This window comes from Thalassophryne amazonica, chromosome 9 (genome assembly GCF_902500255.1).
Source record: "Thalassophryne amazonica chromosome 9, fThaAma1.1, whole genome shotgun sequence".
Classification (NCBI taxonomy): domain Eukaryota; kingdom Metazoa; phylum Chordata; class Actinopteri; order Batrachoidiformes; family Batrachoididae; genus Thalassophryne; species Thalassophryne amazonica.
Genome location: NC_047111.1, coordinates 74,558,723 through 74,572,522, shown reverse-complemented (window position 1 = coordinate 74,572,522; position 13,800 = coordinate 74,558,723). Strand labels below are relative to the sequence as shown.

At 39.9% G+C, this 13,800-nt stretch overlaps 1 protein-coding gene across 3 annotated transcripts in view; it reads right to left on the bottom strand.

The window, feature by feature from the left end:
- Positions 1-4,740: 4,740 nt before the first annotated feature.
- The window catches only part of heatr6 (HEAT repeat containing 6), a 43,986-nt gene continuing 34,926 nt past the window's right edge, over positions 4,741-13,800 (bottom strand). For all 3 annotated transcript variants that reach the window (XM_034178386.1, XM_034178387.1, XM_034178388.1), the window contains one exon: positions 4,741-5,634. In XM_034178386.1, coding sequence (XP_034034277.1) covers positions 5,078-5,634 — 557 coding nt within the window. In that variant the 3' untranslated portion in view covers positions 4,741-5,077. The remainder of the gene's footprint in view (positions 5,635-13,800) is intronic.

Below are 13,800 nucleotides of genomic sequence, written 5' to 3'. Positions count from 1 at the left end.
GATCCTGGCTGATTCCTCCTCCTCCTCCACCAGGGGCTGGGACGGGCGGGCAGCTGCGCGCGCACACACACGGAAAAATGGCACTACTTTGTTCTTTGGATTGACTACACATAGCGGCACCTGCTGGCGACTTGTGGAAGTTGTAAAAACATAAACGTTAATGTGCACATCCGTCTTCTTTTTTACCTACGTTTAATTTTAAGAGAGAGAGATAAAAAAAAAAAAAAAAAAATCAGACTCACAAAAATTATGTGCACGGATAAAGTTTTATTAAGACACGCAAAGGCTTCCTGTGAATGTCAAAATTTTACAACCGTAAATCAGAAATATTTGGACGACATATGTCACAAATGACAACGATTGAGGCACTTTTGTTTGCAACATAATGCAAAATGTACACCAAATGCGCTTTTCAATATTAAATTCAAATGTCCACAAAATCCACAATCTGGATCAAACTCTGTCAGGCGATAGTGAGTGCCAGTCTGCACCCCACTTTAAAATATGAGAGTGATTGGAGCATTTTCTTTATGAAGATATAATGTAAAACATACAAAGTTAAATTTAAATGGCCACAAAATCTATAATCTGGATCAGATCCGGATCAAACTTTGTCAGGCAATAAAGGATACATAACGCTCTGAAATATGAAAGAAACTTGATATTTTTTGACAGTTATGAATTTTTGAAAATTCGTTCAATGTTAAAGCTAGGGATTTTTCCTGACTTTTTCCTTTGACATTGAAAACTGAATCAGTTCTTGCCTTCCAGGATATAAATCTACAGTAAAAAATTCATAATACATGAAAAATTCTGGGCTCCAGGCTGTTCACAAATAAACAAATGAAAACATAACCTCCAACTTCATTGGTGGAGGTAAAAATTGGGACACTAAAGCATTTACTACTTTGTAATGTTGCCATTCCATTTCACAGCACTTAAAGGATGTTTTGGCTTTGATACCAAGCAATGAAGCATTTCAGATGTTATTTTGTTACATTCTTCATGCAGCCTTAATGTGCGTAAGAGCACATGGTCATCGTATTTTTTTCCCCAACTTTGTCCACATATTCCCTATCTGTGTGGACAGGTGCAGGACTTGCAGGTTACAGCCGTGCCTTTGTAATGTGAGCAGAATGTTTTTGTTTTGTTTGTTTTGTTTGTCTTGTTGAAAAATGCATGTGCATCTCTGGAAAAGTTGTGTTAAAGGCATCATATGTAATCTACTCTTCTGCATTAATGCTGCCATCATATAAGTGTAAATTACCTTTACTTTGGCTTTTTAAACGTGCTAAGTTGGTCTGGAGCACAGAGGTTTTCATTTCTTTCCACAAAAGATCTGGAATACCATTTCACCTTACCACCACACTACACAAACTGTGTAACGGCCCAAACCTGGTGCCTCCGAGCCCAGAGAAGCCAGCACCGTTTATGGTTTCTTTTTACAAAGTAAACTAAGTTTTAAGTGCCATTTGCAAAAGTAACTCCGTATTGTATTCGAGAAAGGTTGCCCAAAGTAATCCATTTCTTATGTGATTATACCACCTATTGATGAATGACTGTTCTTGATACTGTGCCATCTGAAGGATTGGACATCAGGGTTGTTCAGTTTAGGCTTGCACCCTTGGCCTTTATACCTTGAATTCCCTCCAGGTTCCTTGAATCTTTTATTAGGTACTGTACAGGGATAAATATGAGAAATCCATTCAACACCTTTCTTTGAGGAACAGTTTTTAAACATTTAATAATTTTCTCATGCATGTCAAACTGGTGATCCGCTGCCCATCTTTGCTCATCAAAGTCTCAAACTTTCAAGGTTATTGCTTTTGTACCAAATCCTGACTACAATCACAATTTGACGTCACCTGTTTGAAACAAGTTTTTAATATATACTGTATATATTTTAAAACTTCATTACTTTCTCTTAATTGTCCAACTCCACGTTTTTTTTTCTCCTTTTGAATGTTTTGTAGGCCTGAAATGCAGAAATGTAATTATATTAACAAATAAAGTTGACCAGAAAAACATGAAATATCTTGGGTTCTTTCTTTCTGCATTGAAACATAATTAAGGCCCACTGACACGAACATGACTTTTGATTCATGCACTTGCACAACCTGTGTTGTGCAGGAGAGTAAACTCGTCTTTAACGGGTGCAGACTGAAAGTGAGAGGGGCGCTGGCGCGTGCAACTGCGCAAAGAGAATTTTGAAATGTTAAAAAAAAAAAAAAAAAATCCTTCACACATAATTCGTGGCACGATTTGCACAGCTTGCCTGAAGGATTATAATGAGATGTTAAATCTATCACAAACATACTTTTACAGCTGCACACAAGGAAAGTGCCACTGTTTTACCAAGCTGTGACAATGTAAACATGACATAACTACCTTTTTAGACAGCTCCACCTACTTTCTTCAGCGCACACATGTGAACGGCTCTGCTGGAGCGGTCCTCTGTGATTCAGGAAGCGATTACAGCCATTTTCAACAGACTTGCAGAAAAAAATGATTAATCCACTACGAAATAATTATTTCATATACGCAGCATCCAGCGTAGAGTGTGTGACAGGAGGTGGAACAAAGCATGCCGACCAGCTGGAAACACAGCGGGTGGGATCATCATGACGACGTGCGTGCAAGTGCGTGAATAAATGTACGTCACACCAGTGCAAACCGAGTTGCGCATTGTGGTATACCTACTAGGCTGAGTTATGCAGCTCAGCGCAGTTTTTGCTCCCCAATGCAGCAGTAATCGGAAGAAATTAAACGTTTTTTTTCCTGTGTAGAGCACTAGACGATTAAAGTATGCCGTTAAGCAAGTCTGAGCTTCTGCATGCAAGTCTGCAGTACACTGAGCTACTGCATGCAAATCTACAAAGCTGTACGCTGTAAAAACTGAGTCGGTGGCTCCTGTAAGAGTGTTCCATGATGCATAACACAAAATGTCCTTGTATTTGATAAAAAAAATATATCAGAACCTTTTACGGCTATCTAATTGATAAAAACCATCTGATCTTTTTATATGTTTAATTGATAAAACCAAAGTGTTCATGTCTATTTGGAAAAAGAATCAGCATGATGGAACACTTTTTATTGCGAGAAACTACACTACATACATAAACACACACTATAACATTTTTACATAACCATGAACTCACTGCGAACAGACACCGCCCATTTCTCACCACTGCAGCCAGCTCACATAGACACTGACTCAAGCCAGGTTAAGGACTGCCCATATGGGGGTGGCTTAGGCTAAGGTAATAAAAGTTAAAGAACAAAGGTAGTCGGGGTTCTTTGTTCCTGGTGTTTGCATGCAATCGGTTCAGATCCCAGCGCTGAGATAACTCTGTATCGGTGTAACAACTCTTTACAATACAACATCTAAACTTTGAAGTCTGTTTCCTGTCCAGTTCTTTTTGGAGGTCTCACCATGATAAAAGAACCCAACACTCCAAACGTTGTGGCAGAAACAGAAGCCAGTTTGTGAGCACCTTGGAGGGAAAGGCTTTGAAGGTGAGCAATCACCCTCATTGTAGCTGCTGAGTGCCAACATGATCCTTGATGGCTGTGTATAAGTTCACAGCAAGGAGGCTTTGCAGCAGCACGATCACCCTCGTTGTCTTGGTGCTGCTGAGGGCCGACACAGTGATCAGAGCAAACTGCACCTTGGTTTGTGCAAACCAGGCAGCAGTTTACAGAAGTGTGACTTCAAGTGTGAAAAAGTTTCAGATTTGATCCATGTAGCACACAGCATGTGTGATCTAACGTGCGCAAGTCTGTGATAAATGATCCACACACCCGGCATGCGTGCATGAGCCGGCAGGTATCCATCCATTAAAGGGTGATTCTTAGACTACGGGCACTTATGTCCTTTGATCATACTGTATGAAAAACAGAAAAAAGGGGAAATTTCACACTTTTAGTTATCTTTACAATGAAAGTGTGTTAAGAAATTTGTTCTAGTAGTCTATGATTTTTTCACCTTTTTTCAGCATCATTATATGCAAATATTGCCGTTTTGTGCTTGTCCCACACCCAGACTTTTGATCTTCAATGATAAAAATGAATGGTAAAGAAACGTTTTTTCTAATGTTTTAAAATATCGCTGAATAAAATATCAGTAAAATAATCAAAACATAATTGGGGTATTCAATGTCATACAACTGTTGATTTTTTTTTTAAACAAAATGTAGTTGTCCCACACTATTGCCGTAATTTCCACCACAACACTGTAATGTCTCGTTAAACAGTTTGTATGAAAGATCGTTTGGGTAGTTCCTATGGAGATAAACAGTGACATCAGAGCACATGTATATAGCGCCAAATCACAACAAACAGTTGCCCCAAGGCGCTTTATATTGTAAGGCAATGGTGTGGTCGAAATTACATTTACAAGGCCAATAGTGCCCGTAGTTAAAGAATCACCCTAAAATGCACATCAGAAAACATGGTCACATTCCTTCAATTCATAAAATGGATTTCTTTGAAAGTCCAGAGAACAAACAGCAGGTCCCGAAAAAAAGAGCAGGCAGACCGAAAAGCCCTCTCTCTCTCTCCATACGCAGGAGAAAACGCAGAGTACGTGCGCATTTCAGGCGTACTCTAAATGCAACAAAATGCTACTCTACATTTGTGCTAGTGTGAAAGGAGTTGAAGGTTTTTTTTTTTTTTTATGTGCATTTTCAAAACAATCCAAACTTATTTTGATGATGGTGTGCAAACAGCATATCAACATAATCAAAATCATAAAAATGTTTATTTTATATTTTAGAAATATAAACACTCAACCACCTTGTACAGAATACATTTTTCATCATCTTTGCAAAAGAGAATTTTGCAGAATCACTGAAGCCTTTTTTTCCAGCTGATCTCTTTAAGACGAGGCAGAATAATCAGTTGTATTAATATCAGATGTAAATTCTGGAACTTTATTTATTTTTAGACGTAACTGTAGGAAAGGTTCATAATGAAGGTGACCAACCAGACAGCATGAGCACCTGGTCCTCCTAACTGCTGTGTTCTTCCAGGTCAACATGACTGCAAAATTCTATTTCAAAAACCAATAAACACTTCATCAACATGATTCTTCACAGCTTTTCAGCAAATCCTCCAGGAACTCAACCACAACCTCCCGACCATTCTCCTCAGCACCCTGATCCACCGAGTGTCCTTTTAACCCTTTCAGTCTGATTAAGGTCTGACGCAGTACTTGGATTCTCTGCTGAGAGTTGGAAGTGTCATCCCGGCAGTCTTTGGGTTTCTCAGCCACTTCTTCATCTCTGAGATATCTGATCAAATGATCTTCGATTCTGCTCCTGTCCTCTCCGAGTAGGGAGGCCCCAAGTGCAGGCATGTCCTGTAACTCACTGAGGCTCAGCAGGTGGAGAACAGCGTGTGACAGTGTGTGTCTCAGGCCAGCACTGTAGAAGTCATTTGTTTCTTTACTCTTCTCGAGCCCTGTGGCCAGGGAATGCCACACACAGCTGAACCTTGTCGTGTCCCCGTAGCAATCGCGGTGGACAGGCTTCGCCAGTGCAGCTGCAGACCCAATCCTCACCTTGAAGACAGCATGGGAAGTAACTCCATGACAGAGGGCAGCAAATGCGTCACAAATCCACGAGGCTTGACCGTCTTGGAGGTGGAAGAGAAACAAAAGCTGTTTGTTAAAATGAGGTGACGATTTGTCATTAATACAAGATAAAATTTTCCATTGGAACCCTAAACATAGCACAACCAAACAAGGTGGAGACAGCGAAGAAAACTACAAACTGTTCTCCTGTTGAACAAGATCATATTTCACTCACTAACCACTGCTGCTCTTTTCTAATAAACACATTTTAAAGGGACAGCTTTCACTTCATTAAATACCAATTCAAATCTCAGGCTTGTAGCCAGGATCTGAAATGGGGGTGGTGGTGGGGTGTTGGTGAAAGTGGATCTTTGTCAGCAGGGAGCCTGGGCCGCTCAAGGCCCCCTGAAAATTTTGGGTTTGTGATGTCCAGGGATGCATCCTGTAGAGATTTTGGATGACTATTTTTTCACCCTGATCCCCCTCAGTTTAGTTGTACTGCTTAATGTGTGTTGTATTTGCATTTTCTTTTGCACATTTTCACCTTTTCTTTGCCCTTAACCAAAATTTATATCACAACCAACACTTTTTGATAAGATTACTAACCACAAGAGCTGTAATCATTTTCATATTTTTGGCTTTCCTCATCCTAACTAACCTGATTTTAAAGTTAGAACACCAAACAGACCCAGTAATGCTGAGCTTAGACATTACATTAAAAAAAATATTGCTTCACATCCCACTTTAGTTATGCAAAAAATTAAACTAAACTTATTCTTATATGGCTCATCAATTGAATGTCCAGAACTATAGTTAAAACGTAGGCCCACAGTAATACTGATTTAAACATTTTAGTTGGTAAAATTATTGTTATTATTTAGTAGTAGTACTATGAAAAATATCTTAAGAAAAGAAAACCCACTGAATTTATGATTGGGTTGGTAGATTATGATATTGTGAGCTCATATGAAAAGTTGTAGACATGTGTGATCATTTATGCTAAAGTTTAGAGCGTTTTTGTATGGCTGGTCTAAAGCCACCAGCAGGCAGTCATGTTGGCTGCTATAACAGCAATGTGTGACATGTGTGCACAGAGGTTCAACACTCCGCCAGTGTCGCCCTTCAGCATATAAAGGTCAAAGATGTTAGAGGTCTCAAACATGTTCCAGGAAGGGCCAAAAGGGTGCAGGCTTTCTTTCCAATATTCCAATAACCCACTCCACCAGGTGATTTCACTGATTAACATCACTTGGAGCAGGTGGAATCACTTAAAGGAGGCCTGCATTGAAAAAAATGCAGTCAGATTTTTTGAACAAAAAATGACTTACATTTACACATGAGATCCTGTGTGTGTGTGTTAATGTATTTGATTCATGTTAAACGAAACTAGCCGATGGAGAGCTTGAAATGTGTATGTTCGGAACTTAAATGACTGCTGACTGTCCTGTGCATGTCTTTTGGTTCAACTACACCAAAACAGTTATTAAAGGAGACCTGCATTGAAAAAAATGCAGTCAGATTTTTTGAACAAAAAATGACTTACATTTACACATGAGATCCTTCTGAATGTAGTAAAGTAAATCTGCAAGCCCAGATCTGTCATTCAACGGAGAAATCTTCATTTGAAAATGACAAATTTACAGCTAACATTTAGCCCTCCGCAAATTGTCCCTCTCATCATGGACGCTGCCGAGACGTCACGGACAAGACCCTCTCCCAGCATGCATTGCGCCAATTGTAATTTGTGGATTTACGTCAGTTTGCATCTGCACCTTTTTCTTGTCTTATACGGAAGGATCTACTTTTTTAAAACTTCATATTGTCTTGCGGCACGTTTGGTGAGTACACATTTCTTTTATTTGTGCTTGAAAATTATTTTGGGGGACGTTTTCATATGCCCGTTTGATTGAGTGGTGTCGCAATGAAAATCTACTGTCTTTCGCCTCCGGTACCATCGCGGGATATGGAGGCGAGACCCGCAAAGAATCCCAGTCATTAAAAATATATAAACCTCTCTCAGCATCCATGGAGCTCTGGGGCTCCGATTGCCGAGAAGTGCGGTGCTGTGGATTTTGCAGCAAGAAGTCTGTCCTTGCAGCAACAGGTGTACCGGCCGCTTCGCATTAAAACAGCGAGCGTAGCGGAGGCAGAGAGCAGGAGAGGAAGAACGGCGCCCGCTGTCGATGTCGTTGCTGATCTGAGCACACAGATCTGTATCTCACATTCATTGCAGCTTACTTTTGGATGTTGAAACCAGGACGTGTATAAGTAACATTACTAACAGATAAATCAATTTCAATGCGGGATCGGACTGAAGGCGGGAGCGCGTCGTCTTGTCCCTGATGTCATGGAAATGATAGGGCTGTACAAACTGTTTTCACAGAGGGCTAAATTTTAGCTGCAAATTTGTAATTTTTAAATGAAGATTTCTCCGCTGAATTACAAATTTGGGCTTACAGATTTACTTTACTGCATTCACAAGGGTCTTATAAATACATATCAGCTATTTCTTTCTGAAATCTGACCACATTTATTTCAATGCAGGTCTACTTTAATCAACTCGTAGTGCAGACAGAGATGGTGGGGAAGCAGGGAGAGAGAAAAGGCTCTGGCTGATCTAATGGGAGGTGTGACTGCAGCTCTAAGTTTCAGAGGGACTTTTCTTCATCTGCAGTGACAAGGATTTAATTGTTTTCAGATTCTGTTTTCTGCAGGGCGTGTTGATGAATCCACTACAATTAACAGGTAAGACTTTATATTTATTGTGTGTGTGAATTTACATTACACGAGGACTGCAGCTTTTAGCCAATTAATGAACAGCATCAACTGACGCATTTCGACTTATGAGAAAGCCTGTTTAAAAAAAAAAAAAAAAAAAAAAAAAAAAAAAAAAAAAATCTATAAATTAGCTGCATCATTGTTTAGGCCGCAGTGTTCAAAGCGTATGAAAAAAGTAGCGGCTTATAGTCCGGTAATTGCAGTATTTACATCGGCGTGTGTTCGCCACATGTAGCTTTCTGTGTGCATGCTACATCACAGCATTCCGCAGGCAATCCAGGGGATTTCTTCTGATTGGTTAAAATTGTGTCAATGGTGACATCTATGAAATCATCAATGATGGATGAATTCTGACTTTCGGAGGCGGATATTTCAGTTGCAAGAGCTCATTTTCATTTATACTCAACAATCGCTAGTTTATAGCACAGTCTATCTTCCCAGCTGTATTTTATCAGTGAGTTTTCTTTTCCTTTCAAATGTGGACCTTTAATCAAGGGGTGTTGTGGAGGGCATGTCTCCCCCACAAACCCTTTCCATCTGTATTCACCCCTGGTTTACAGTCCCTGAGTAAGACCAATCAAGAATTAGTGTATTTATGTGGAAAGTGCGACCTGATTGAGAGTTAAGAATGTTTTATCGTGACAGAACGTAATGATGTGCTGTTACGTGCAACATTATTCTTGACTGTGTGTAATGGTTCCTGATAATTCGCCAGCGATACGTGCCATTAATCGTAACACGTGGTCATAGGTTGCAATAGTTCCTGAGGACTCCTGATGCCTCTGCCCCGAATCATCACATTCGTGATCAGCGGCCAAGAATGTATACTTTGTGGCATTTGTGACTTGTCGTTGTTAAGTGTAAACACCGCATAAAACTCTGCTCTTTGCCCACTGTGTCTCACTGAAACACTCTGTGAAACACACCACCCCCCTCCTCCTGCAGACAGGACATAGATGAATGAAAGAAACAGACACAGGGACTCACTGCCAGGAGAAAAAAAACAAAAGGGAGACATTCTTCTAAAAATCAATTTTTGAACTTTTTAAACACAGTAAAGTTTATAACTTGCGTCAGGACTTGATTCTGCATCGGCACGAACCCCGCCTTTTGGCAGCCCAGTTGATGGAAATCCGTCTTAGTGACATAAATTTTATCCCTGAACACGGGCATAGTTTCGGCATTTTCTAGTTACTGAGGTTAACAACCCTCAACCATCTGTGTGCTGGATCACGCAATTTCCACAAGAACCAAGTATCCTGAGAGTGCTAATCACTGGTTAGTGTTGAAGTCTCACAACATACAATAAGATCGGAAGCACCAGGACCACAAAGACTTGGACCTTTGTTTTATTGCAAAGATATCTGCATCGCCAAAAACCTCTGTCAAAGGACCTCATGACTCCATAAGCTCTTCCCAGCCACCTGTTGATCTCAAACATCGGGCTCCCAAAAACACAAACATCACTGCCAAGATAACCGAGTCTTTCAACAAGTTTGACACTTTTGATAGCTAAGTCCAGGAAGTCATTAAAAGCTTGGATCAGAGTCTTCATCCAGGACAATTGTGAACCCAGAGTATGGGTAAGGAAAGATTTAAGGACTGACTTTGCGGACAGTGCTGGGATCTTTGTAGAACCAATAGATGCTGTGATTGAGTCTTGAGAAACTGAGAGGACTTTGAGTATTTGGGATTCTGAAGACTTCCTGAACTCAGCCATCAGAGGTGTATCGGTGCTATAAGACTCAAAGTGAGTGCATCTTCAAGGATGGCTTCACTGGCTAGTGCCATATCTGACATTCTATTGGATGCAGAGTTTTTGCAGGTTTGTATCACAAAAATCCAAGAGCAGAGAGCAGAAGTTTTTAGAGTACACAGTAACAGTTTCAGTACGAAGAGGAGGAAGAATTTGACATATAGTTCTGAACAAGAACAGAGCAAATCTTTGAGCAAAAAGTATGCTCTTGAATATAGTCAGTAATCTAACCCCACAGCGGTGTATGTGTAGTATGTAGACAAAGTGCAAGACTTGAGTTACTTCTCACCAATGACATTCATGTCTTCAGGAGCTCGGCCTATGAATCGAGAGATGCCTGGGAAAAGTTTATGAAGCAGGGGTTGAAATACATTTTTTTAACCTACTTGCACTGGTGCTAGTAACAAAAAAATTACTTGCACCAAAAAAAGTTACTTGCACAACCAAAAGTCAGTCTTATATCAACCTTAAGACTCCTCCTCTGATGTGTCAGACTCTTAATTCCTCTCTGGGGAGAATTTGCCGCTGCTGCTGCTGTCCCCTCAGTTTTTTTTTTTTTCACGTGCGCGCGCGAACAAATCGTCCGTGAAGATTATTTAATTTATTAACTACACAGATGTATAATAAAACAAATGGTGACTGGTTTATAACACAATTATGACAGAGTTTCAGGGGAGAGAGCGCGAGGAACTAAGGAGCCCTGGAAGTGTCATCGCAAAATGTTTTGCATGTGGTGAGAATGTGCGCACGTTTTATTATATCGTGCACATGTTTTATTATATTGTGTGCACCTTTTAAGCATTGTTTGAGTAAAACAAGGGCACGATCTACTTAAACGTGGCCACAATTTGTAAAACGTGCACTCAATATTGTCTTGACACATAAATGCTGACTATTAGCCAACAAACCAGCAGACATTGTAAAACATTTCCCCATTAGAAATGGATCTGGTCAGGGTGTATCATCATGGTTTGGGCGCACAAGGACATACAGAGAACTCCAGCTGCCCAGCATGGCATCATCTGGAGTTTAAGTACATTAAAAAGGATGCTGAGATCGAAGTGTCGTGAGGATGACAATTTAGGTCATATTAAGAAGTTCATTTTGAACGAAAAGGAAAACGTGTGCACGTTTTATTAATTCAAGGGCTCGATTAAAGGAAAACATCCACACGAATTATCACGGCCAGGAAAACGTGCGCATGCTTTATTAATTTGAGAGCACGTTTTATTAATTTGTGTGCTCAATTAAAGGAAAACGTGTGCACAAATTATCATGGCTAGAAAAAAAAAATCACTTTAAGTGACCTCTCCCGGGTTCCGTAAAGAACCGTAGCGACAGCCACTTTTTTATTTACGTGCGCACGCGAACTAATCGTCCGTGAAGATAATGTTATTAACTACACAGATGTATAATAAAACAAATGGTGACTGGTTTATAACACAATGATGACAGAGTGAGGGCAAAGAGAGAGAGGAACCGCAGCCAGCCAGTTTTTTTTTCTTTTCTTTGTTTACATGTGTGCGTGCGAACACAAAAGAGCACAGCAACTCGCTCAGTGTGTCTGAGTCATAAAACGCAAGGAAGACGAAGACAACACACTGGAAATAGTTTTTTCCTCATTTATTCCTTCATTGGTTCATTTTATTGGTGCTTATAGTTGATAAAACTTGGATAAAGTCACTTGCACCAGTGCAAGCGCAGTATAAAATTACGTGCACCGCTCGAATAATACGTGCACAAACTAGCACATGCACGTACTATTTTGAGCCCTGTGAAGTCATGAAGTTGCTGGACAAAGGTTTTGTTGATGACTTTGCAGGAGATCAAAGGTCCAAGTCTTTAAGGTCCTGATGTTTCCCCTCTTAATGTGTGGTTATGTGACACTGGCACTAACTGGTGACCTAAGGCAACAACTGGATGTTGGTACTAGTTCTCTCTGGTTAATCTTTGAGTACCGCTAGAATTACTTTGTGTCAAATGCATGGTTATGTAGTGAAATGTACTACTAGCATTGTATTTTTAAAGGATTTGTTTTCTGTGCACATTATATCATTTATGAGATGACATTATTTCTAAGAGCATTAAATACAACCCCTGGCAATAATTATGGAATCACCGGCCTCAGAGGATGTTCATTCAGTTGTTTAATTTTGTAGAAAAAAAGCAGATCACAGACATGACACAAAACTAAAGTCATTTCAAATGGCAACTTTCTGGCTTTAAGCAACACTACAAGAAATCAGGAAAAAAAAAATTGTGGCAGTCAGTAACGGTTACTTTTTAGACCAAGCAGAGGGAAAAAAATATGGAGTCACTCAATTCTGAGGAAAAAGTATGGAATCACCCTGTAAATTTTCATCCCCAAAACTAACACCTGCATCAAATCAGATCTGCTCATTAGTCTGCATCTAAAAAGGAGTGATCACACCTTGGAGAGCTGTTGCACCAAGTGGACTGACATGAATCATGGCTCCAACACGAGAGATGTCAATTGAAACAAAGGAGAGGATTATCAAACTCTTAAAAGAGGGTAAATCATCACGCAAGGTTGCAAAAGATGTTGGTTGTTCACAGTCAGCTGTGTCAAAACTCTGGACCAAATACAAACAACATGGGAAGGTTGTTAAAGGCAAACATACTGGTAGACCAAGGAAGACATCAAAGCGTCAAGACAGAAAACAAAGCAATATTTCTCAAAAATCGAAAATGCACAACAAAACAAATGAGGAACGAATGGGAGGAAACTGGAGTCAACGTCTGTGACTGAACTGTAAGAAACCGCCTAAAGCAAATGGGATTTACATACAGAAAAGCTAAACGAAAGCCATCATTAACACCTAAACAGAAAAAAACAAGGTTACAATGGGCTAAGGAAAAGCAATCATGGACTGTGGATGACTGGATGAAAGTCATATTCAGTGATGAATCTCGAATCTGCATTGGGCAAGGTGATGATGCTGGAACTTTTGTTTGGTGCCGTTCCAATGAGATTTATAAAGATGACTGCCTGAAGAGAACATGTACATTTCCACAGTCATTGATGATATGGGGCTGCATGTCAGGTAAAGGCAGTGGGGAGATGGCTGTCATTACATCATCAATAAATGCACAAGTTTACGTTGATATTTTGGACACTTTTCTTATCCCATCAATTGAAAGGATGTTTGGGGATGATGAAATCATTTTTCAAGATGATAATGCATCTTGCCATAGAGCAAAAACTGTGAAAACATTCTTTGCAAAAAGACACATAGGGTCAATGTCATGGCCTGCAAATAGTCCGGATCTTAATCCAATTGAAAATCTTTGGTGGAAGTTGAAGAAAATGGTCCATGACAAGGCTCCAACCTGCAAAGCTGATCTGGCAACAGTAATCAGAGAAAGTTGGAGCCAGATTGATGAAGAGTACTGTTTGTCACTCATTAAGTCCATGCCTCAGAGACTGCAAGCTGTTATAAAAGCCAGAGGTGGTGCAACAAAATACTAGTGATGTGTTGGAGCGTTCTTTTGTTTTTCATGATTCCATAATTTTTTCCTCAGAATTGAGTGATTCCGTATTTTTTTCCCTCTGCTTGGTCTAAAAAAGTAACCGTTACTGACTGCCACAATTTTTTTTCCTGATTTCTTATAGTGTTTCTTAAAGCCAGAATGTTGCCATTTGAAATGACTTTAGTTTTGTGTCATGTCTGTG